Source organism: Euprymna scolopes, chromosome 14, assembly GCF_053919585.1.
Source record: "Euprymna scolopes isolate OS-2025 chromosome 14, ASM5391958v1, whole genome shotgun sequence".
In the NCBI taxonomy this organism is placed as follows: Eukaryota; Metazoa; Mollusca; class Cephalopoda; order Sepiida; family Sepiolidae; genus Euprymna; species Euprymna scolopes.
This window is the reverse complement of record NC_136495.1, coordinates 107,829,974-107,857,277: the sequence shown is the minus strand read 5'-3', so window position 1 is coordinate 107,857,277 and position 27,304 is coordinate 107,829,974. Positions and strand designations below refer to the sequence as shown.

The 27,304-nt window shown below is 31.7% G+C and overlaps 1 protein-coding gene across 5 annotated transcripts in view; it reads right to left on the bottom strand.

Moving 5' to 3' along the window:
* The window catches only part of LOC145293208 (SCY1-like protein 2), a 207,101-nt gene that overhangs the window by 45,310 nt on the left and 134,487 nt on the right, over positions 1-27,304 (bottom strand). For all 5 annotated transcript variants that reach the window (XM_080139727.1, XM_080139728.1, XM_080139730.1 and 2 more), the window contains exons 6-11: positions 25,553-25,768; positions 18,422-18,538; positions 13,944-14,069; positions 7,111-7,287; positions 4,511-4,633; positions 1,026-1,139 (exon numbers count right to left, since the gene is read on the bottom strand). In XM_080139727.1, coding sequence (XP_079995853.1) covers positions 1,026-1,139; positions 4,511-4,633; positions 7,111-7,287; positions 13,944-14,069; positions 18,422-18,538; positions 25,553-25,768 — 873 coding nt within the window. The remainder of the gene's footprint in view (positions 1-1,025; positions 1,140-4,510; positions 4,634-7,110; positions 7,288-13,943; positions 14,070-18,421; positions 18,539-25,552; positions 25,769-27,304) is intronic.

Sequence of the window (27,304 nt, the reverse complement as noted above, 5' to 3'; positions counted from 1 at the left end):
GACCAACCAAGTGTGATTAAGTGCTGTTATTTTCCCCATTCTAGATTGATCTACGCTGTGTTTTACTTTTAAGTTTTGAATTTCCAGTATTTTGGATACAAGAGTTATGTCCCTTTATCATGAAACATCCTGATGTTCTTATACGGAAAATATCAGAGTGTTTTGTGATAAAAAGAACGTGTGTATTCACAATAATACAATTTAATTTCAGAACAATGTATTTCGATTGTACTTTCAGTATTTACAAACTATTTTAATGGTAATTTTACTAATACTTAAAAAATAATTTAATAATATTTATTTCGATTTTATTTTTAATATTTCGACATACATTTTTACTGGACATAGAGATGATGACTTTCAAGACATTTTCCATATTTTTAAGGATTTTTCAAGGTAATAATAGAAATAAGGTTGGTTTCAAAGCAAAAGTCAAATTTCAAGGATTTTTCAAGGTAATAATAGAAATAAGGTTGTTTCAATGCAAAAGTCAAAATTCAAGGATTTTTCAAGGTAATAATAGAAATAAGGTTGTTTCAATGCAAAAGTCAAAATTCAAGGATTTTTCAAGGTAATAATAGAAATAAGGTTGTTTCAATGCAAAACTCAAAATTCAAGGACTTTTCAAGCCTCTGCGAACCTGATTTACTAATGCGTCACCACTTCTCAAAGCCAAAGACGACTCAAAGATAAGGGCTAATAAGATAGATTGTTAGTTTAATGATAAAGAATATTATGAGAGGATTGAAATGGAATGGACAAAATTTGATTTCTTTTGGGAACAGTTTATGACAAGTAGTTGTTGACATTGAATGTAAAGGCGAACATGTAATAGTCTGTAGAGAAGCAGTTCTATAGTAACGTGTTTCATAGATGAGAAGTTTTTTGAAAGAAACTCTGTTGTGGTTAAATATTTAACATTGTAAAAAAATTTTTTTAAATAATGGATAAAGTGTCAAAGTTCCTTTAACAAATTTCATAACTAAAAGTTAATTATTATTTCCAATTAAAAAAAAATAGCTTACTGAAAGACTTGAAGTTGCTAAACACATTTTCTTAATCCTTGGTACAATGGAATTCTTCAGGGATGTATAATCAATCAAGTTTGCAAATGTTGGCGTGATGTTCAAGACTAATTCCTGTAAAAAACAAAAAGAAAAAAACAAATGGTAAAATAATTAATCGTGTTGAAAGATTGTCTATCGTTTTTTTATGACTGAACAATATTTTTAGAGACTTAATTCCTGTTTCAGTCACATGAATTCTTTCATGTTCAAAACAAAACACACATTTGAGTCGCATTGTTTTTTTACTTTCTTTCTCCCACAACGAAACGTTCGCTTATTCACTTAAGCAGCAGAAGCTGTGTTCTTCTTTTTTTTTTCTCTCCCAACTGACAATGTATTCACACATGAATGGAGCAACATCTAAAAAATGAAAGACTTGTGTCGAACAAAAACTCTGTATTTTTATGCTGCCACCTCCGACTCCCAACAGCAGCAAGCCTTTGCTTCTTTTTTCTCTCCTGAGTGACAAACTCACACACTAACAAGACAATGTCCAATAGCAAAAGACTCCTGTCAAGCAGAAAATCTGTCATTTTATGCCGCAAGCTCGGACAGCACCTAAATTCACATATTTATGTGGAAAATAGTTACACACTTTTAGAAGACATTTATTTTGAAAAGAATTTAAAGATATATTAGAAAACTTTAAATGTCAAGAAATGATCGAATCATTTTATTTACTTTGTTGGTCTTGCATTCCAATATTTCGCTAAGTAAAATTAGCGTCATCAGGGTTTTATGTCTAGTCCATATTGTTTTTTTTTAATTTTTTTTATTTCATTGTTATAAAGGAGGAGGTAATTCCTGGAGATGAAAAATTCAAATGTATGTCGCCCCAGTTCGGATCATTTCATGGCATTTAAAGTTTTCTAATATACCTTTAAATTCTTTTCAAAATAAATGTCTTCAAAAAGTGTGTAACTATTTTGCACTTCATATCCATGCCTGAACTGGGGCGATGCACACATTAAAATTGGGCAGCACGTACATTTGAATTTTACTTCTCCAGGAATTACCTCCTCCTTTAAAACAACAAAATGAAAAGAAAAAAGAAAAAACAGTACGGACTGGACATAAAACCCTGATGAGGCTAATTTTACTTAGCGAAAATATCAGAATTCAACACCAACAAAGTAAGTAAAATGATTTTATCATTTCTTGACATTTAAAGTTTTCTAACATATCTTTAAATTCTTCACATATTTATATTATTTTTGTATCAAAAATGTTCCAGGTTCTTGCGCCGGTGCTCCTCTAGAGCAGACACAGGCCAACCATGAGTGCTTATTGCTAGGCTTCTACATACCATTATCACTCTTGTTTTACAGGTTGACTAAAAAACAAAATGCTATCCACCTACGATGGAATGGTAAGTAAAATTTATGATCCTTTCTACTCCAAATGTGTACTTTCTGCATCGCAAACACACCTGGATTAATTTTTACTTATTGATATAATAAGAAGACATCAGAATATGATTCGCTGGTGCAAGCCATAAATACGGACGAGTATAGCAGCCTTGAGGAAACATTGGAAGATATGCCGAAAGCCTAAAGTTTAAGCATATTACCAACTATGATTATGAGCAATAGTTCATTAAGGCGACTTATTAAGATTTCACTAGCAGAGGTCCCAAGCCATACCTGGTTGTAAAATGTGCTTAAAAATAATATTTTAATTTGTCAGTAAGCCACATCATTGTTTACTAAACCAAATTCCAAACTACATTTGTTTATGCTTTTCCTCATAACATTTTTCCTTGAGGCAAAATTCCCCAGTTTAATATTTAACAATATTATTTTAATTAACATTTTTTCTTTTAAAGAATTTTTCTGAATATCATTTTAACTGAAATAATTAATCATAATAATCGTTCTGACCCTTGACACTACCCGCCACAACAGATACTACACTGATCATAGTCAAAAACATTACACAACACAACAACATTACAATTATATTGTACCCAATATATATATTAGTGATTTCAAAAGTAAAAAAAAAAAAATATGAATATGCCATCAGAATCGAAACCAAAAGAATTTTTAGTAAAATTATTTATTGCAAGCAAGCAAGCAAGGGTGTCCGGACTATCCACAGAGTTTTATAATTATTAAGATCACTCAGCTACTTCAAACAAATATATCCCTTTCTAGGACATATTACTTCTCAAAGTCAAAAGTCACTTAAGGATAAGGATAATGAGATGGAGCAATTATCGATTGAAAGTGATCAATACAATAAATATGATTGATTACTTCTGGGATGGTTCACAAGTAATTGTTGACACTGGATTTAAAGACGACTATGTTGTAGTCTGCAAGGAAGCAGACCTGTGATAATGTGTTTCACAGATGGAAAGTGCTTGTAAAGAAGCCCTCTCCTGGGAATTTTGCTAAAGGCTAGGTACATGGTAAAAAAAGTGAATTAAATATAAGATTGCAAGATTTCGTACAAATGTGACTAAGTGTAGAAAAAAGAAAGCAAATAATATTTTTGTTGGGGGTGGGGTAGAACAAGAACGCATTTTTTTTTTTTACAATAAAATATTTTGTCTTTGAGGTTACCTGCAGAAAAAAGCGCCATCTCTTCACCAATATGTATGACAAACGAACGAACGAACATATTCAGGGTTCATACAGATTTTCAACGTCCATTTTTAAGAACTTTTCAAGTTTTTTTCAAGGCTTTCTTCAAACAAAATTAAAGCTTTAAAAATAAAATTTGATATATAAAGAATAACACTACTTTAACATTTAAAAATACTTCAATATTTCATAAAGTATACGGATAACATCAGGTAGTTTTGTGATAAAGGGACATAACTTTTGTATCAACAATGCCGGAAATAATATGAAGCACTTTCAGAAAAATGTACTTTTTTCGATTTTATTTTTAATATTTGAAATATTTTAATAGTATTTTAATTAATATTTTAATAGCATTTATTTCGATTTTTTTATATTCTGAAACAAAATTTTATAAAACAAAGAATACAATTTTCAAGTACTTCCTCATATTTTCAAAGTCTTTTCAAGACATTTCACCTATTTCCAAGGCCTTTTCAAGATTATAATAGAAATAAGGCGTTTTCAAGATGAAGCTCAAAATTCAAGGCCATTTTTAGTCTGTATGAACTCTGATATATAACTTTTTCCACTTTAAAGGAGGAGGTAATGATTGGGAGGATGGTTTCATAACAACAAAACAGCCAGAGAGGCCCCGGCTGAGGAATACTGATGGGCTGCCCAGGCATTTTTATAAGGCTGAAGTATTTTACTTCTAGTGTGCTGGACCATCAAATCCCAATTTCCGGCCTTGTGTCACATCATCCTGTGGTAAATAATCAGTTTTAATTGTAACATTAATCTGCACGCTTGTAAATATGCCTCCTTGTTGTCTTGTTGGTTATCAGTCTTTCAAGGTCGCAAGAGTTATCTTACCTGAATCTGAGGATCATTGGATTCAAGCGCGTGATAGACCATAGGCAGTACATGATTTTTAATGTCTGTCGCACTTGTCTTGCCCAAAAGTAAAGTCATGTTTTGCAGGAATATTAACAGGATCTACGAACAGAAATAAAGAACAAACAATTTGAAAAAAAAAAAAAAAAAAAAAAAAAAAAACACCATAATAAGTTGGGGTTAATTTTTTACCAAAACACTCACCTTTAAAATGACGACTTCTACAGGGTATGCTGAAAACGAATATCACATTTTGCACAAACAAGTAATTTTCTGGATATTAAGACCTTTATTATGCAATGTAATCCCTTATCTTTTCACTGCTGTCCATGTTTGTACAGGCAAGCGCACACGCATTTTTAACATGCATGTGTAAAACCGTGAGAAAAGAAAATTTGCCATTGGGGAGTCTCGTCAGCATAAGGAAAGGTTGTTTCTTTTAGGTGGGGAGTCATTTTTATTTCTCGCTTTTTAAGGGGGGGGTGTACCACATTCGTTTTTAACATACCCTGTAAAAGTTGTTATTTTACAGGTCAGTGTTGAGGTGGAAACGAAGTAAAAATTTACCCGAGTTGTTAACTAATCTCCATATTGATAGCGTTAACTGCAACTTTTGCCTACCACCCCCTGCATTTTTTTTATTTTCATCTTTTTTTTTTAAATTTTTTTCAGCAGATTATTATTGAATGGACACTAGTCTAACAGACTATATAAAAATAAAAATGAAAATAAAGTCAATATTTAAACATCTGTAGAGGGTGCTCAGTTTCTAATGCAATGTTCTCGTAAATCAATCACCCATTTTAGAACCGCTCAATATTTTTAGGCCAAATTTTGCAAATTTAGACTTTTTTAAGCAGTTTAGTTTTTTTTTTTTTTTTAAGCGAAATTCAAAAAGACTAAAGCAGTCCTATGGTAATGTGTTCTCACAGACTGAAAGGTCTTGTACAGAAACTCTGATGTTAGGCATGTGGTGGAAGGCAGGCAAGTTCTTTGCAGTTTTGATAGCAAGACAAGTTTTGGTGCCTTTACAGATAAAACCACAGGTGAAAATCGCATTTCCAAATAAACTAACGGGAAAACTCTTTGATATATTTATGTATCAGACAAAAAAGTTATCTACATCAAAAATTAAGAAAATTATCAAGTACAATTTTATTTAAAAATAAAAATCAGTTTTATGATAGTTTGCAGATCTGTCTTTGGTAAGAGCAGAAATTCTGTAAATCAGGGGGAGATAAGTCAGTCTGTCACTTAATCAAGTAACAATGAATGATGGATTGGCAAAATATGAAAACTGATTTTTATTTTTATTTAAAATTCTAATTATTAATTTTTGCTAATTTTTGGTGAGGATACTTATTTTTGCATGTAAGTATATCAAAAAATTTTTTTACTTGGAATGAGAGTTTTACAGTATATAAGTACTAAAGTTTCTTCTGTGAATATCCTTGCTTTGCCTGATGACTGTGAAATATTGCAGGGCTCTACATTGCGAGTGAAACAGTCACATTTGCGAGTGATTTTTCAAAGTGGCAACTAGAAATAATGAAACACTTATCTTTTGGCGATTGTATTTCTTTCATTGACAATCTTCCAAAGCTCACTACTGAGTGAAAAATATCTTTTCACCTTTTTTTTTTAAATAAAACGAACAAAGTCAAATTATTTAAACAATAAAAGTTTAATAGAACAACATACTTTTTTTTTTAATGAAGGCTGTTTAAAAAAACATCTGAAAAAATTAGAATGTATATACATTCAAGTATCAACATAAAATTTGCTTATATTCTTTTAATTGGCATTCATTATTGAGATGAGTATTATTTATTGATCTTATTTATTGCGGACTATTATCCTCATCTTTATTAGATGTTGTTTCACGACATTTCGGCCAACTATTCCTCTGGCCTTCATCAGGTGGTTACCGCGATAGGATAGGAAGTCTGAATCTCCTGACTGCATCCACTGCAATTCGGGGCCTGTGGCGCAGTTGATAGAGACGTTGAATCTCTACAGTTCCAAGTGAGAATTGTCTGAAGATAGCGGTTTTAATCCTACCCAAAGCCGACCAGAGGCTTACTTGGCCAAAACGTAGTGAGATGACAACAACTACGGAAGGCAGTAATTGCAGTCGATGCAGTCAGGAGATACAGAGTTCCTATGCCATCGCAGTTACCACCTGACGAAGGTCAGAGGAATAGTTGGTCGAAACGTCGTGAAACAACTAAGAAAAGATGAGAATAATAGTCCGCAATAAATAAAATTAATAAAATTTGTTGTATGTTTAGAATTACACTTATTTAAAAATATACAGAAAAAACTTTATGGACATAATTGTCACAAAACGAAGATGCCATATTCCAAAAATCATGTGGGTTTGGCTAGTAACTTTTCTATTTGGCTAGTAAACAAAAATATTTAGTTGTAAAAGGTCAACTGAAGGTAAATTTGTCCAAAGAGCCCTGTATTGTTATTGTATTTGATACAAACATGCCAACCTTCTCAACAGAAAGTCTAAAACTCAAAAGCCAGTGAAAAATGATATGATATACAAATTGGGATGCTGCATGTCTTACCTGTACAGGTTTCTGTAATTTGAACATAGGGATGAGTTCGGGAAAGATGATGTGTAGGTATTCTTTATCTGTCGACTGTTCGGCCACGTAGAGGATGCTGGGGAGGACAAACGGAATCATGTCAGGATTGACACATTCTTTGAACAAGGGCGGCAATATTCGCTGCTGATTGACCCTCTGCAATCAGATTTAAAAAAAACAAAAAGCATTCGTTATTAGTAGCATAAAAACGATAAATTGTTCAAAGAAGTTTCTACTTAAAACTGAACACATCATTTACTAGAGTTGGGTAACATTGTGATGCCCCCTACCCCAACCGTTCAACTCAACAATAATTGCCAACCTCAATTGCTTGGTTTTCTTCACCCTCATCTTACTCTTCTTCTCATTCTGTCCATCTCATCATCTCATACACATTAGCGACGGCTGAGGAAGTGAGCGCAGGTTCACAAGTATATAAAAAATAAAAACAAACAACTCAAATCACAAATGTTAACACATTCTGCAAATATCAGTTGGGCTCTGAATGCATGTGAGAAACGACCTTCTAAACACTAAGGTTCACAGCTTGGTCTTTGGTCGAGACCTCTTTGTCATTAGTTAACAGTAGCTCATCTGAATCTGCTCCGAGCCACATCATACTATCCATTGTCTCCAACTGTAAACTGTTCCCATTGTAAACTTATTATGATTCTTAAAACTGCCCATAAACTAACTTGAAATATAATGACCTCTTTGTGTAGCTAGCACTGTGAGATTCAACCCCTAGGCCAAGTGATTTATATTACAATATTTTTTTCCATCACAGGTATGTACATCATAAAGATTTTTTCAATTTTAATTTTCTTTGGGGGGGGGGGCATAGGCTAGCACCAAACATTTGCATTTTATCAATGGCTAAACAATCGATGTATTATCATAATTAATGGGAAATATTAAATTATCTCTAATATGACTTTGTGACCCGAATAAAAAAAATTAACACAACGTAGATGTGTCACAAAGGTCATATTTGGTAATATGTAAAGAGAATATGTACGAGGGAGAAGAAAACTGGAAATATATTGACCTCTTTGTCTGGTACTTTATCCCAGTCACTACCACACCTTGATTAACAATTCTATTTCAGATGCCTTTGTGCGCTTGGCTGCACTATCTCACCCCCATTGTCTTTCTATTAAACTTCCTCTGTTCAGATGATTAACTAATTTCCTCTTTTTGTTATAATTTTTCTTATCTTTTTTTGTACTCTCTAATAATCTTTTTTTGTACTCTCTAATAATCTTTTTTTGTACTCTCTAATAATACTATTGCTCCCCCTCCAGGGGAGGGGGAGCAATAGTATTAGTGGTGCAGTGAGCAACATTAGATTAATTTAATTTATCATTGTATTTCCCAGCATGCCATGTGCTCCAAAGTTCTGAATACTAAAGGGTGTTTTAAAATCACACCATTCCATGCTAACAACAAAACACTACAACAAAAAAGAAAGCATACTAAACAAAAAAAGGACCTTACTGAACTAAAAAAAAAAAATAAAAAAATAAAAAATGAAGGTAATTTCTACTGATTTGAAACATCTCTTGTCTTTGAAGAATGGTATTCTACCCATGAAAATTTAAGACCAAAGTTTTTTAAAAATTCAATAAAATATATTTGGTGTAAGTCCATCATTACTCCACACAATGGAAAAACAAAAATATCAAAAATAAAGAAAGATCTTTGTGGTGTACATACCAAAATGAAAAGAAAAAAAAAGAAAAAAATCACAAGTTGATTAAATAGCTTTATTTATAAAAAGAAAAGTCAAATTTTATGGCTAAACAACCATCAGTGATCTCTTGACAATATTTTGCAGAACAAAGAAAATAATTTCAAAAAATTAAAACTTTTGTGGGATTTCAGAAAGCTATTCCTAACATAAGTATTGCAAAAATTCAAATTTGCTTAAAAATGATTTTCTTTATAAAAATAAAACCATTTCATATATTTACATGACTTTTCGTGTATAATATTTTCTTTACATTACAGGTATATACATCATAAAGATTTTTTTATATTTTCATTTTCTCGGGTGGGGTGGGGGTCATCAGCTAGCAGCAAACATTTGTATCTTATTCATGACTTATAACAGCTTCAAAAGAACTTTTCTAGTCTCCTTATATTTTTTAAATCGATAATGTTGAAATTTTGCAAGAATGTTGTTACAAAAGCAAACATAATTGTGGAGATTGTATTTTATGTTGTATGTTATTAAAATATTATGTTGTATGTTATTAAAATATTATGTTGTATGTTATTAAAATATTATGTTGTAGGTTATTAAAATATTATGTTGTAGGTTATTAAAATATATTGTAGGTTATTAAAATATTATGCTGTATGTTATTAAAATATTATGCTGTATGTTATTAAAATATTATGCTGTATGTTATTAAAATATTATGCTGTATGTTATTAAAATATTATGCTGTATGTTATTAAAATATTATGTTGTATGTTATTAAAATATTATGTTGTATGTTATTAAAATATTATGTTCCATGTTATTAAAATATTATGTTCCATGTTATTAAAATATTATGTTCCATGTTATTAAAATATTATGTTCCATGTTATTAATATATTATGTTCCATGTTATTAAAATATTATGTTTTATGTTATTAAAATATTATGTTGTATGTTATTAAAATATTATGTTGCATGTTATTAAAATATCATGTTGTATGTTATTAAAATATTATGTTGTATGTTATTAAAATATTATGTTGTATGTTATCAAAATATTATGTTGTATGTTATCAAAATATTATGTTGTATGTTATCAAAATATTATGTTGTATGTTATCAAAATATTATGTTGTATGTTATCAAAATATTATGTTGTATGTTATCAAAATATTATGTTGTATGTTATCAAAATATTATGTTGTATGTTATCAAAATATTATGTTGTATGTTATCAAAATATTATGTTGTATGTTATCAAAATATTATGTTGTATGTTATTAAAATTTGTTGTATGTTATTAAAATTTGTTGTATGTTATTAAAACATTATGCATATGTTATTAAAATATTATGTTGTATGTTATTAAAACATTATGCATATGTTATTAAAACATTATGCATATGTTATTAAAATATTATGTTGTATGTTATTAAAATATTATGTTGTATGTTATTAAAATATTATGCATATGTTATTAAAATATTATGCATATGTTATTAAAATTTTATGTTGTATGTTATTAAAATATTATGTTGTATGTTATTAAAATATTATGTTGTATGTTATTAAAATATTATGTTGTATGTTATTAAAATATTATGTTGTATGTTATTAAAATATTATGTTGTATGTTATTAAAATATTATGGTGTATGTTATCAAAATATTATGGTGTATGTTATTAAAATATTATGGTGTATGTTATTAAAATATTATGGTGTATGTTATTAAAATATTATGCTGTATGTTATTAAAATATTATGCTGTATGTTATTAAAATTGTGTTGTATGTTATTAAAATATTATGCTGTATGTTATTAAAATATTATGTTGTATGTTATTAAAATATTACGTTGTATGTTATTAAAATATTATGTTGTATGTTATTAAAATATTATGTTGTATGTTATTAAAATATTATGTTGTATGTTATTAAAATATTACGTTGTATGTTATTAAAATATTATGTTGTATGTTATCAAAATATTATGTTGTATGTTATCAAAATATTATGTTGTATGTTATCAAAATATTATGTTGTATGTTATCAAAATATTATGTTGTATGTTATCAAAATATTATGTTGTATGTTATCAAAATATTATGTTGTATGTTATCAAAATATTATGTTGTATGTTATCAAAATATTATGTTGTATGTTATTAAAATTTGTTGTATGTTATTAAAACATTATGCATATGTTATTAAAATATTATGTTGTATGTTATTAAAACATTATGCATATGTTATTAAAATATTATGTTGTATGTTATTAAAACATTATGTTGTATGTTATTAAAATATTATGCATATGTTATTAAAATATTATGCATATGTTATTAAAATTTTATGTTGTATGTTATTAAAATATTATGTTGTATGTTATTAAAATATTATGTTGTATGTTATTAAAATATTATGTTGTATGTTATTAAAATATTATGTTGTATGTTATTAAAATATTATGTTGTATGTTATTAAAATATTATGGTGTATGTTATTAAAATATTATGCTGTATGTTATTAAAATATTATGCTGTATGTTATTAAAATATTATGCTGTATGTTATTAAAATATTATGCTGTATGTTATTAAAATATTATGCTGTATGTTATTAAAATATTATGCTGTATGTTATTAAAATATTATGCTGTATGTTATTAAAATTGTGTTGTATGTTATTAAAATATTATGCTGTATGTTATTAAAATATTATGTTGTATGTTATTAAAATATTATGTTGTATGTTATTAAAATATTACGTTGTATGTTATTAAAATATTATGTTGTATGTTATTAAAATATTATGTTGTATGTTATTAAAATATTATGTTGTATGTTATTAAAATATTATGGTGTATGTTATTAAAATATTATGTTGTATGTTATTAAAATATTATGCATATGTTATTAAAATATTATTTTGTATGTTATTAAAATATTATGCTGTATGTTATTAAAATATTATGCTGTATGTTATTATGTTGTAGGTTATTAAAATATTATGTTGTATGTTATTAAAATAGGGGCCTTTAGCCTTGTTTTGAAATAACTGAAATGCTGCAGGTCAAGATGTTAATGAAATCTAAAGGTCAATCTTCTGGATGTTGGTAGTTCAATCCTAATATAATAATCATAGGTGATGAACAGAAAAAAATCTGCAAACTCCTATAGGTTAAGTAGAAAGTTCAGCTCAAAATTGCATATAGGTCCTCAGAGTTTGATTATTAGGTAATCAAGTTCAAAAAGCTGCACTTGACTAAAATGCTGTGAACCAAAATAAAAATAGTAACTGACTGACTATCAGGTTTCCATAGCTTGCATGTGTCTCCCTTTTGGTGACTGCTCAGATGTCTGTTCGCCATTTAGCTTGATCCTCATAAAGTTGCCAAGCTTTCATCCTCCATGATAGGTGTAGGCAAGGCCAATCAGATGAAGTTAATAAATTCACTTTAAAAAAAAATGGTAGGCTCCAAATAGCTATGTTTGGGAATTTGAAACAACAGATAAAGGTATTATTCTGATTTTTTGAGATCAGGTATGTTTGTATTGTTCTGACAACTAAAAAGCAAAAACACACGTAAGATGTCTATCCACAGTTTCGTAAAAAATGTTTTCATTAATATTGACAATTAGCATAAGGACTCAGCTAAAAATTGAATCATAGTCTTAAAAAGTACCTTAGTGACCTTTGAAAATTTGAGCTTTTCTTATAATTTACGGACACACCCTCAGACACACAATTTGATTTCTTACGATACAGAGCTAAGCCCTTTTATTTAGTTGGAGAAAACATGGTGTTTACACCCGACGAAGGTTGTAGGTTTCAGCAACCGAAACGTTGTGCTCAAGATGAGAATAATTATCCAAACATTCAAAACAATACAAAGATAATAAATAAAGGTAAGTAACTTCTGGAAGCTGACAGTTTAATCCTAAAATAATAAACAACGCTTTAGTTTAATGCTCATAAAGTTGTCGAGCTTTCAAGTCCTCATTGATAGTTGATGCCCAGCTCTTGCATGGGCAGCCAATATTGAACAAACCATCAACTTGCATAAAGAACGGAGTTGCTAACAGGTTCTGTTACCTTTGTATGGCATATCCAAAAAAAGCGCAGCTTGCTCACCATGCAGAAATCATTGCCTGGAGTCTGAGAGAAGGAATTATCTAAATAATTTAAATGACAAGTTTATCATTTTGATCCTCCAATTGGTGATAGTGAACTGGTCAGATTAACTCTAAAATTCAAACATTGAGTTCATAAAATAAATATATATATATATATATATATATGATAAGTATAAATATATATTTCTGTAGAAATCTATTTTATTTCCTTATAATATATACCAATCCTTATTAAGAAGCTTAATTTTTGGATTTTAATCATGTCAAAACGCACTTTATTTCCTTTTGATGGATTAATTGTTGCTATTTCTTCTGATGAGTTAAGGGCAAAATAGATTCACTAATTGATATAATAATTGAGTGATTGATTTTGTGCTACGAAACCGATACTGTCAAGAATTGTAAATGTCAACTGAATTAAAGGAATATATATATATATATATATATATATATATATATATATATATTTATTTATATAAACTTTTATAAAATGTTAAGAGAAAGAACTATGGTGCTTATTTAGAATTACACTTATTTAAAAAAAAGAAAATCAAGAAAAAAGTTAGGATGTGGACAACTCACAAGGGCAGACAACTCAAATTGACTATTTATTTTCTTTTTAACTTCTTCAGGAGTAAAAGATCATCAATGTCTGGCAAAAATAGTTAATCGCTAAAAATTGTAAAATTTGATTTTCTTAAATAAATAAAAAAACTACTTAATGATTTTTAATCGTTCCATGGTGAGTACGTACACAATAATGATTTTTTATTCCTTTTTTTTTTTTTTTTTTTTTTTTTTTTTTAAATAAGTATAATTCTATATAAGCACCAGAACTACAATATTAACGACAAACATTCTACTTTCTAGCTTTTATTTTAATTGCTGGTTTGTTTGTCGAATGTTAGAAGAGATCACCCCATTAAACATTTCACACCAAAGGAAATTGAAGATTGGTTGCTACAAGTACCTTTGGCATCTTGGCAACGATCTTTGGTAAACCTTTGAAGAATTTGGATTTCTGTAAATTGTCCCTTTGAAACAATGTGTCTAAATACTGAAGAGTCATGGAACCAACATCTTCAAAGAAGGGAATCTGAAAAGACAAAAGAAACAGCATTAGTGAAACTAGCAAACCTATGTTCTTTCCAATTGCATAATTTTGCTAGTAAACAAAGTAAAGTGGTCGACCATAGTGTAAACAAGTGCTGTGTTGCATGCGAATGGCAGCCATTTCAGGTGATAGATGTACGGGCCATAAAAAAAAAGGTGGGCAAGCATAGAGAATTGAACATATCTCTGGTTGAAATTGGGTCATCCAAGAAATGTTCTTTTTTTTTTGTTGTTTGAGATAAAATAAGTGCCTCTTTAAATGGGAAATCATGCTGGTAGCAACCAAAGAAGAGGGATGTTTAAAATTATCTACAGATATGCCCTTCTAATAGACACTGTCTAGCCATTATCTTTCAGGTGAATATTTTGAATAGTTAGCTTCTGGGTGGTTGAATAGTGATATAGGGTAGAATCTAAGATTTCAGTATCAGAAGGCTGCTTCACAACCGACTGCAACATGGTGATCTTCAAGTCTGATGTTAACAAATACTTGTTCAGTTGTCCTCTTGGATAATCAAATTCCGCCAGCTCCACTGACCGTTTCCAATCATCTTGTGGTGGTGTTCATTGCCCAACTAACAATCATTTTAACCCTTATCCTGGACTTTGATAAGTGGTAACACAGTGAAAAATAAATTACACACACATATATATATACATACATATATAAATATATATATAATTATTACAATAATAATTTTTTTAATATCTACAGACACTAGTGTTTCATCCTTTCAGAAATCATCAGTGCAGGGAGACACGATTACTACCGGTCGGGAGATTCAAACCCAGCCACAAAGTTATCTCTGACACTATTAGCAAGGAACAAACCTCACGGCCAATCTCAAGTGCAAAAAATATCATTGAAATTTTAACATTTTTTTTTAAATGTTGTAACATCCGGCCATAGTGATCTAATGATTATAACACCATGATCTATGTAAGTGAGCTTAGGTGGCCGACATTTTATTTCAACTTTAAAGTGCTCAATAATAAGAACCGAGTTTTTTTAAAGGGGGCCGACATAATTATTACAAGAATAATTTTTTAATACCTACAGACATTAGTGTTTTATCCTTTCAGGAATCATCATCACACTATCTATAATATGAATCTCAAGATGGTTTTGGTTGTTTTTGTTTTATGGCATATCAACCCTTTTGGGTTATTTAATGCCAAATACAGTGATTTTGAAGAAAAATTTTTAATTAAAGGATATTTGTTTTTTAAGTTGGTTTCTATTTAACCCATAGTTGGTACCCTAACAGGTACTACCACTCTGGGTCAGAGTGGACCTGGGAGCAATGGCAATTAAAGGATGGCTCCACACTCCCCAAAGCCCGCAAGCTGGGGCCTCACCATCGGATATAGTTTAAGGTCATATCCAGGATCTTTGTATGTATGTCTCGCAAAAACTTTTGACAGAGGCGACGGATCCTGACAGATCGGTATCATTTTTAGGGTCGATGTCTCAGATGACAAATATCAAAAAATTGGCAAAAACATTAATTCCTTCACCCTAAACTCGGCTATTTTGTACAAGGAGGGGTCAATTTTTTTTTGCCAGCATTTTAGTAAGTCATTATCACCATTGCATTGACTTTGGTTTATTTCAACGTATTTGACTTCCAATCACATCATGGAGACTGGTCAAAATTGAACTGTTCCTTCTTTAATCAAATTAATTTGATCATGGATACTTATCAGAGGCATTCCGATACAAAACCTATCTAAGAACACTCCTAGACAGAAAGTACATGTGCGTGAAATTAAAAAGAAAATCGGCCCAGTTTCTTCAGAATCTATAGGGAATAAACTCACAAAACACAGACAAAGTACCGTTTATATATAAGATGTGTGTGTGTGTGTGTGTGTGCATTAACATAGCGTTAAGGAGTGAATCCTTATTCCATACTATTTCAAACCATGCTACACTATCTTCCTCATTTGATCTGTTCAAAATTGATTAACTTTAGTAATCTTACAAGAACTGGTGTACAGACCATTGTAAAATCTGTAATACAAATAAGGGAAATTACTTGACTCTTCATATAAGATTTATTTCAACAGCTAACACATTAAAACTTCATAAGATTCATAGTTGAGGTCATGCTAGAGTTTATATTTCAACAATAAATCAAAATAAAAAAACTCAAGATCTGAGCCATGTAAACCCAGACGGAAACAATTTATAAGCATACCATCTACCATGTTGTCTTGTATGCTATTGGGCCAAAATACAATTTTCAGGCTTTAAAAAAGCGAAAAATTCTTATGAATATAATGCCATAATGATTAGATCAAGCCAGGATCATTGGGAAAAATTGCATTACATTTCAAACAAAAAAATGTAGAAAAAATAACAGAGAAACACAGCCTTGACTGTTCATATAAGATTTATTTCAACAGCTAACACATTAAATCTTAATCATATGAATCACAGTTTAGATCAAAGTAGATTTTTTTTAAATAGTAAATCAATAAGAGAAAAAGCTCCAATTTTAATCATGTAAAAACAAACAGACATGCAATTTAATTCAGTAAACTTTTCATCTTGGACTTATTTTTGTAAAAGAAAATTAAAACCCAGCACAATATTGATGAGTGGTCCTTTTTCTTTAAGATTGAACTATCTGTATATACACAGAGACAAATAATATATTGTGTACATTAAGTTGAAAGAGACAAACGTTTAAAAATAAATCTTCCATCACAAAAAATAATAATCTAACTTGAAATGACATTGTAAAAAAAAAAAAAAAAAATGGTTCTTCTTCATTATAATAGCGAAATTCAATATTTCGATTTTTGAATTTCACTATTATGTCTTTGAAGCATGTTCCTATTTAACAGTTTCCAACTTTTTCATGCACTCCTTTGCATTAGTGTTGTACTCCGCAAGATCTTTGAGGTCATATTGGTTCGGCAGTAGAAGGCGGACAAGACAGTGTTGCATTATATGGCCCATCTCACCACATCCGCAGATGGTTGGGTCAGTTTTATAGCCAAACCTTGTCATAACTTTTGATCGTCCCATTCCAGTTCTTGTGTCATTAAGTGTTTTCTATTAGAGCTAGGAACTTTCTGAATTCAGGAGGGAGGGCCTCAGAAGGTCCACAGTTGTAGTCTGCTTTCTTCCTGAGATGTTGATAGAGGTTCCACATGGCTGAGGAAGCTTCTCCTTGACTTCAATCATTGGACCATGGGTTCACGTCCATGAAGATGGAATTTATCACCGATAGCTTTTATGATCTCTACTTGGTTGGCAACTCCCTTTCTTGCATCTAACAGGGCAATGCCAGTGAGGAGGTGCAGATTGCTCAGGTCGGTGGGCTTTGGGTAGCCAGTGATTAAGCAGCAAGTGTTGTTCAATGCTGAGGTTTTCTTTTGGCATGCATTGATCTTGGCCAAATAGGGCAAGCATACTCTGAGTCAAGGCAGTACATCTTAATGTGTGTACTGTGGAACCCTACTTGGGAGTTGACCATTTTCCATAGGATGTTGTATTATATCTTCACTCATGAGCAATCGACAAACCAAATGAAGTCTTTTTATACATACATGCGCAGAGTGTTTAAACGTGCTCTTTTTATTTTCTTCATCGTTTCTTTTCATCTTTGCCGCATTTCAGGTGTGGTCGTGATCATCTTGTCTTTTTAACGAGATGAATAAAATTTCTCACGCACAAAAGACACAAGGAAGACATTCGTTAAGTTCTTCAAGGTTTTATTGGAGAGAATGAGTTTAGGAGAGAGAAAAAACAACTAATGCTTTACTTCTTAAACTTACTTTCTATCTAACGAAAAAAGTGCCATACAGACAGACATCGGTAATATTCACAATTCCAACAGACCGCTAATTTTAATAGTATGCGTTCACCATTTCCCTTAACTGAGTTAACTCATAATTAATTCACTTGTACCATGAACAAGGTGCATAATTTAAATCGTAAATGTATCTTTTCAGCTTCCACACATGTGATTCTAGACACACATTATAAGCACATTTCATTTGCATGCTTCTAACCGAAAGACTGAATTGAAAACCTTTTTTTCTCTCGCTTGAAAATGTGTTGTCATGACATCCTCTAGAGAGTTTGAACTTTGCCCATGCATCGTCATCTATCTTTCGTTCAACCTTGAGAACAGTTCTGTTTTACAAATCTGAGTTATCCTGACGTGGACTAAGAGTGACCCTCGCCAAAATTCACACTAGCTAACTTAATTGCTATCTATTGGTCCCTGCTATGTAGCAGCTGTTTTTGGTAGCTGACTTTTCATCGTGATATCAGAAATGGAATATTACAAAAAAAGGTTTTTATTTTTGGTGACTTACCTTAGTCAGCTGATGTGCATCTGGTCGTACAGAAGGCTCTGCGTTCAACAGCAATTTGACATGTTCACGTACGGCTTCAGGAACACAGCCGAGAAGAGACTGGCGCATGTGACGCATCTAAGAAAGAAAATCGTAAAAACAACATTGATTATATAGTCAGCTAACATACTTTCTAACTTCCAGCAGAAGTGATGACAAGGCAAATCAGTTCCTTCATGTTTATTGTTCTCCAGTATTTCTATTGTGAATCAATTTATTGAAATAAAATAGAAGAAAAAAAACGACATTATCGAAAAGGATACAATAAAAAAATTAACAAAATCATACAGATAAAAATAACACAATCAGTCTTTATTAAAGAGTTTGGTGCTTCTATATTATAATAATAAAATATATTGAATTTCAAGTAAACAAATGTTACCTACGTAATTGTCATGTCGCAAATAGTAACATATCCAAAAATTATGGAAAATGATACGATTGAAAAATAATTATTCATGAAAAACAGTTCCAATAAAGGTATAAAAAGTTATATAAGATTACATATTGGGTCGGACATATTGGGTCATGTACATAAAAAATAACTGACTGAATTAGTGAGAAGTTGACATATTGGGTCATATACAGCACAATCACACTGACACACTAGTTCTCGCCAGACCACCGAAGTTAAGCAACGTTGAGCCTGGTCAGTAGCAGATGGTTCACCATTTGGGAAGGCTAGGCACTGTATGTACCTTCTGGGAAGGTTGGGCGTGGGGCGAGCACCCTCACCCTGTAAAAAGAACTCCTTGCTAGAAAAACATCTCCAAAAGTTGTAGATGGCCTATGCCCCTCCAGGGGCTCAAGGGGTATGTTGTTGTGTTATATTGGGTCATATGATGTTAGCAAAAGGAGAAGTAACTCATTTGAAAGTAGGCAATTTCTTCAGAAAACAAAAATAAACACAACATATATACATAATTTGTGAATTTTTTGAAAAAATTTTTCAACTGTTTGAATTTTAAATTTTTTTTTTATATAAAAAAATAACTGACTGAATTAGTGAGAAGTTGAAAACTTAATTACCTCCTCTGTTAACTCTCCAACTCAAATCGGTAGATTTTGAAACTAAATTGCTAGATTTTACGAATGTCTTTTTAATGAATAATTATTTTTCCACCTTATCGTTTTCCATAACTTTTGAATATGTTACTATTTGCGACATGACAATTATTTAGGTACCATTTGTTTTACGTGAAATTCAATATTTTTTTGTTATTATAATATAGGAGCAACAATAATCCATTAGTTAAAAAGATTTTTAAAAGTGTTTTCAATAATTCTTAAAAAAATAAAAATGAAAGTAATTTCAATAATTTTTAATTAAAAACTTTTCACTGATTATTAAGTGAAAAAAAGAAAGATCAGAAAAACATAATAAAAAAAAAAAAGAAAAGAGTACATGCATAGTGGCGATATAGGTGTGAGAGAAAAAAGCGAAGGAACGGATTTGCCTTGTCACTTCTGGTAGCACTACGCCGGAAGTATGTTAGCTTCCCTTTTACCGTCTGCATATCAGCTTGTGATAGCATTAAGTTTTACTTGGCAGTAATTATAAAGTTTAGATTTGATTTGTTGTTTGTCCATAACTTCCCTCCCTCTAAGAAAAAACAAAAATATATAAAACCACTCTTTTGTTTTATACTCACGTTCATCCCCTAACAAAGCATATCGCCGCTTCGATGTAAGAGGCTACTACTTGCGAAAATGCCTAGGAAAGATTACCAAGATGTTAGTTTACGTTACATTTAAACTTCTGCATATCAGTACAGTCAGGGAAGCAGGTAGCAGGAAGGGAATTCCAAAGTCTAGCTGTTCAAGGGAAGAAACTATTAGAATAGAAGGCTTTCTGGCATTTAGGGGCCTCAAAAGTGAAGGGGTGAGATTTTGTTGCTAAGCGGATTTGTTGGGGATATGTTCGTTAAGGGGGCACAAGTGCAACGAGTTCATCAAAGCACATTCTTTTAAAATGCTCATAAAACAAGCACAAAGATACAACATTGTGGCGATGGGACAGGGGTTGGAGCTTAGTAGACAAAGTGGGATCTATTAGATTGGAGACTCTTTTTTGGACCCTATCCAAGAGGGAATTAAAACGGCAGATGCACCAGCCCAGATGTGGCAAGAATACTCCATGCATGGACGAATGGTGGCTTTGTAGATGTACTTGTTAGGGATGAACGCGAGTAAAATAAAAAAATTTAAAAAAATGATGTATTTTTATGATGCACATATCCATGACTGAAAGAAAATAGCGTGCACGATAAATGAAAAGAAGATTTAAAAAAAAAAAAAAATTTTTTTTATTTTCTTATCCTTTTGTTTTTGCTGGGGATGGAGCATTCTACTGGATGCTAAACATTCACACATTCTGAGACTTTACTCTTTTTTTTTTGCTTTGTTTTATTTTACTTCAATCAAAGCTCTCAGAAATAAAGGGCTCCTTCCTAGAGCTAACACTTTATCTTTCCATGAGATATACAGATATTTGAATATTCCATTAAATTTCAATAAAAAAAAAAAAAAAAAAAAAAAAAAAACGTTGAGTTAGCAAAGCAGTTATGAACATTAATTCTCTTCTCCCGAATTAATCAGTAAAATCTCTTCTTTCTTTTGGTCTCTCAGTCTTACTGAATTCCAGGACAAGAATTCATTTAGTCTGGTGTAATCTCCAGCTAAGTGATTTTACTTCATCGCATAATTAGGAGAAGGTGCATCATTCCTTGTATGAGACAGTGTATAACAGTATAGAGGGGATCTTATTTGTGCTTTCAATGCTATATTATGCGGAATATTTAGCCAGAGTTTAGTTGTAGCATGAAGTGTCCTCATGTCAGTTTCTCCTGACACACCCTTGTACAGAGAGATTGAAGAAACTCGAAGATGGTGTTTAGCAGGTAATTTAAACTCAAATTTTATTATATATCTCTCTCTTTATATAGATATATAAGATCTATTGGGTTTATTTATTTATTTTTATTAGAAATTCTTTTGTATTTAATTGTTTCGTTTATCTAAGCGGTCAGGGAGTTATCTGCCCTTTGTTTATTTGCATCTCCATTTTTTTTTTTAGAATGTATTTTTTTGTTATTATTAATATTATTTTTAAATATTTATTTATTCAAATATTTATTAAATATTTTTTATTTGTACACAAAACTTATCCATGAACACGTTTCTGAGTATCAACCATCTACAACATGGCTAAACTTTTAACAAGGTTTGATCTTGTAACTGCTCAATCAGTAGTCTGATGTTTTATCATTGAGCTAAAACATTCTGTCATGATTTTATCTATTATATAAAAGGCAAAATGTGTGTGTGTTTGTGTGTGTGCGCTTTTCCGCGATGTCTGCAAAAGGCTTCTTTCGGAAAAGCACTCGCTCGCTTCGCAACTTCTTAAAACTGTTTATATCATCCATAAATTGTAATATCTCAGAGTTACCCGCGGACCTCGCCTGTCTATTTAATTTTATTCACTTTCAAACCTTAATTATTCCACATTTCCCGCATCGGCACGCGTTACATTCGCTTTTCGGTATAAACAACAGCGAAACTCAACTTTAATCACAGGCCCAGAGCCAGTGTCGAGACGGGCGAGCGGGTTTTTCAATTGACCTCATTAAAAACTGTCTCGCACAAAATCGCCGTCACGTCAATCAAAAACGAGCACCTGTTTGGTTTTTTTTTCACACTATTTTCCAACTGCGCGTCGGAAAAGCTTCCTTTTTTTTTCAAACCTACCTCTTTTTTTTCACACACACCCAAAAACACCCGGGCAACGCCGGGTACCCCGAGCTAGTCACTTATAAATGTAAAATCTATTAGATATTTTTATTTATTTTTTATTAGCTATTCTGTTATAATTAATCATTTTGCTTACTTAAGCAGTGAGGGAGTTACCTGCCCTTTGTTTATTTGCATCAACCCTAATCTATATATCTATAAAAGTGACAGTGTGTGTGTGTGTGTCTGTGTACATTTCCCTACACAATAACTCTGTCAATTTTCAGTCTACAGACTCGAAATTTGATATACAGGGTACTGAGATTTGGGAAAATCTTTGTAATCTGTTTTCGGCCAGAAATTTTGCTGTTAAGGAGTCAAAGTTCAACGATTTGACCTTTGAGAATTCTACCAAACTCCTCCGCCAATTTTGGGTATAAACAATTGAAATTTTAGATATAGGTTCCTTATCCAAACTGATTAAAAAGTTTGCCTTGTCTCTGAATACCCTATATGTAAAATTTCAAATGTTTAGATCACAAATTGGCTGAGTAATTTGGTAGAGACCACAGGTCAAATTTTTTAAAACTTTGACCCCAATTTTAATCCCTTAACATTAATTTTTTGGGGCTCAAATCAAATTAAAAGTTTGATCCGTGTCCAAGTAACCTACATTTAAAATTTCAAGTATTTAGACTCAAAATTGGCAGAGGAGTTTGGTAGAGTTTTTAAAGGTCAAATCATTGAACTTTGACCCCTTGACAGCCAAATATCTGGCTGAAAACTGATTACGAAGATTTTCCCAAATCTCAATACCCCTTATGACAAATCTCGAGTCTGTAGTCTGAAAATTGACAGAGTTATTTGGTAGGGAAATGTACACACACACAGAGACATTTTCACTTTTATAGATATATAGATATGTATTCTTTTTCTTATTTCTCATAGTTTTTGAATTCTTATTTCATGCTCTACTTTTTTTCTCCTTAATATCATCCCTTTCCAAATTTGTTTTTTTCATTTCTTATCTAAATGTTTTTTAAATTGGTGGTGGCTTTTTACCTTCATTTTTGTATAATGCCAGCTTCTTCTGATGAGAAACATTTAGCTTTGAAATGCCATGGCCTAAAGAAGTTTCTTCCCTATTTTATTTTTCCTTAATCTGTATTCATCTGATAATTTAACTTTATTCTTTATCTTTTATATATACACATAAGTGACCTTGTCAATCTCTGTGTATGTGAGATGGTCTCTATAAAAATACTTGCTCAATTTTTGGTCTATATACTTGAAACTGTATACATAATTTGGACCTGTGGAACAAATTCAATTTGGTTAAAATTGCTGCTAAGGGGTCAAAATATATGTTCTGGTTTCGATTCTAGCTGATGGCACCCAAGTCATGTCTGCCTAAAACTTTTGACAGAGGCAACAGATTTTCACAAGATCAGTATTGTTTTGGAGCACAACCCTTTAGATGACAAATATCGAAAAATTTGCCGAAAAGCATTAATTCCTTCACCCTCAACCGGGCAGTTTTCTACAAGGAGGGGGTCGTGTTTTTCACCGATATTTTCGAAAGTCATTCCTTCTTTTCGATTAACAAACCTTAATTCAAAAATTCGTTACTTTTAGTTTGGTGATGGGCACAACAGCTAAGACGTCACATTTTTTTTTCATGTTCTTTTCCTCCTTCGCAGTACGGGTTCGAGCCTGCCTGCCTATTACCACTTTTTTTTTTGCTCAACAAACACCTCCAAACATCCGGGCAACGCTGGGCTAGTCTATAATATAAATCTCACCTGTCTGTTTGAATGTATGTATGTATGTTTGTATGTCTTGCAAAAACTTTCGACAGAGGTGACGGATTTTCACAAGATCGGTATCATTTTGAAGCTCGACCCTTAGGACGACAAATATAAAAAAATTGGCCACAAACATTAATTCCCTCACCTTCAACTGGGCACTTTTGTACAGGGAGGGGTCACTTTTTTTCGCTGACATTTTTTGCAAGTCATTCAAAGCTTGTGTAAATGACGTTGCATAAAAGGCATTATTTCGACCGCCCATGACGTCACAACTATGGTAGGCTCATCAATAAGTTTGTTTTTATTTTTTATCTCTTTTTCCTCTAGCGCGTTACGGGTTTGAGCCTGCTTACTACTCCCATTTTTTTTTTTGCTCAACCAACACTCTTATACACACCTCCACTTTCTGTTCCACCTTCGCGTCACGGGTTCGAGCCTGCCTGCCTACTACAACATTTCTTTTTTTTTTGCTCAACACACACTTCTAAGGCACCCAGGCTAGTCTATAATATAAATCTCACCTGTCTGTTTAAATGTATATATGTATGTATGTTTGTATGTATGTCTGCCTAAAACTTTCAACAGAGGTGATGGATTTTCACGAGATCGGTATCGTTTTGAAGCTCGACCTTCGGACAAAAAATATCAAAAAATTGGCTAAAAACATTCATTTTTTCACCCTCAACTGGGATTTAAAAAAATTTTTTTTGCATCACTATTTTTGCAAGTCATCGTATCGGTTGGATTGACTTTGCCTAATTTCAACATTCCAAATTTCCGGTCGCGTCATGGAGTAGGGGTAAGATGTCAAGTTTTCTTTCACTTCCTTTGCGTCATGTTCAAATACCTGGGCAATGCCGGGCACCCAGGCTAGTTTATTACATAAAAGGTAAAATGAGCATGAGCGTTGTGTATGTCCACGAAAGTCTTTTTGCATCGTGCTTCTTGCGTCAGATTTCAATGAGAAGTTTTCACATGCTTCCCAGATCGTAATATCCCAGATTAGCAAACGGATATCATCTCTATCTTTTTTTTGATCGAGTTAAACAAAATTCCCACTGTGCCATCGTCTCCAGCATTTGTTTGTCTTTTGTATAAATAAAACAAAACTATGCAAACACAAATGCTTGGCCTTCGGGCCGGGTAGTATCTGTTCTGTAATTCGTCCTTGGTCAATGTAGGGGAACCCCTTTATACTGAGACAATTACTATTTATTTGGACACAACCAAAGTGCTCCCTTTTTGAGGGAGCTGGTTTTCTCCCCACATTAAAAATGACCTTGTGTCTAATTTGCTTTCGTGGAAGATTTAAAAGCAACGCAATTTCTACAAGTCATCTTTTGATTGACTTTGTTAAATTTGAACGCTTTAGACTGCTGGTCGTGTCATGGAGTAGATTTTGTTTCACTTTCTTTTTTGCATCTGCGTCACACCTTCGCCTGCCTACCTAATACCAATTTTTTTTTTTTTGCTCAACACACACCTGAGCACCCAGGCTAGTATTGAAGAAAACTGAATTTAAAAAAAATATGATTGAAATGTTTGAATGACTCACTTCTTCTGAGTTCTTTTTGAACTGTGATATGTCATCGCGACACTCATAAAGTGGCTTGCCATTGTTGAAAATAGCAAATATGAGGGCCCCCAAGGAGAACATATCACTAGCTTGGCTGCAGGACATCGTCAAGGAATACTCTGGTGCAAGAAAGTCCAGGTGAGGCTGGGCGACTGGAGGAATGTCACACTCCCATTCTTTAAACTCAAAGGATGGCTGTCAGAAAAAAAAGAGAGAGAAACAAAAAAGAAAAACATTTAAACAGGAATTCAATGGAAAAGATCTAAAAAGTTTAATGAAAAATTATTCACAAAACATATCAAGGCAAACAGACAGATAAATTGGATAAAAAAGATATGATATCACACATTTTATATTTTGGTATATTTAACTAACCCTGTTAGCTAAGATAATGTTTGTGTGAAAGGATTTGATTGAAACCTTAAAAGTGACCTTAAAGCAGAAGTCAATGAAATCGCACGACTTCAGGCCAGATGTGTGGATTCTGTCTCTTTTAGGTTGACAATTTTCAAGAAAAATTATCGGTATTTATGCAGGGAAGGTATCATGTAAATTTTTAATAGTATTTTCAAGTTAAATTCAAGTTTTATGGTATCTTTCATTTATCTCCTCTATAATAAAATTCCCCTCTGGACCAAAGTAACAGATGCCACATAAAAACTCAATACATCTAGCCTAATAGCCTATATCATATATAGCTTTCGAACACCATTTCAGACACATTCAGTTGTGATAATAAAATGCTACATTGGATCTGACGAGCAACACCATCACAATCGCTACATCTTTAGAGGAAGGAGTCCCTATTTTTCTTTCTAACTATTTAGTCCTTTTCACTGGAACCAATTCTACGTTTTCCACAGATACTGTGATTACACCCATCGTAATTAGCTCATAGACACATAGACATGATTTTTGATTTATAGATAATATTTCCGATTTATAATGTTTATAATGATAGATAATAACGGCTCCCTTTCCACAGTCCGTCCATTCAAATTGGCTGAGCACTGAAAATTTTCATGTTTCAGAATTCGATTTTTGTAAATAAACAAACAGTTACTACATTTAAAACATGACATCACTAAGAGACATGTTTTTTTGCACGGTGTCAAGTTCATCACATGCTTAGATTATTACAGTCGTGTGTGTGTGTGTGGCTGTGTGCGTACGATACAAATCACTAATACTTGTTTTAATCAAACTGAGCCACAGCAACATTTGGCCGGGTACATCTAGTTAAATTATAACTTGAAAGTACAGAATAGTTTCAGAACACCCTCCACACCTCATGTTAAGAATAGGTTTCTAAATAATAACATTATTAATTCAGCATGGTACCTTCTCTGTACAAGTACCAAATTATCAAAAAAGATATTAAAATAAAAAATGTGTGATATCACTTATTTTTTATGCTGGATAGTGAAGGTCATGTTTGGATGGAAGGGTTTGAATGACACCTTAAAGGTGACCTTAAAGTGGAAGTCAATAAAAACCATATAACTTCTGGTCAGGGAAGGGAAAAGGCAGTTCTGTCTCTTTTTGACTGACAACTTAAACAAGTGGACACTAAATGCAATCGTTTTCCATAGAGCCTCAATAACATAATTGCCATAATTTTCTTTTAGCGGATGTACTGCAATTTTATGTGTCATTTAAACCAAGGATTATTTAGTCTAACATTTAAATGAATATTAAGCAAAATTCAACATTCCATATTTGATATTAAAA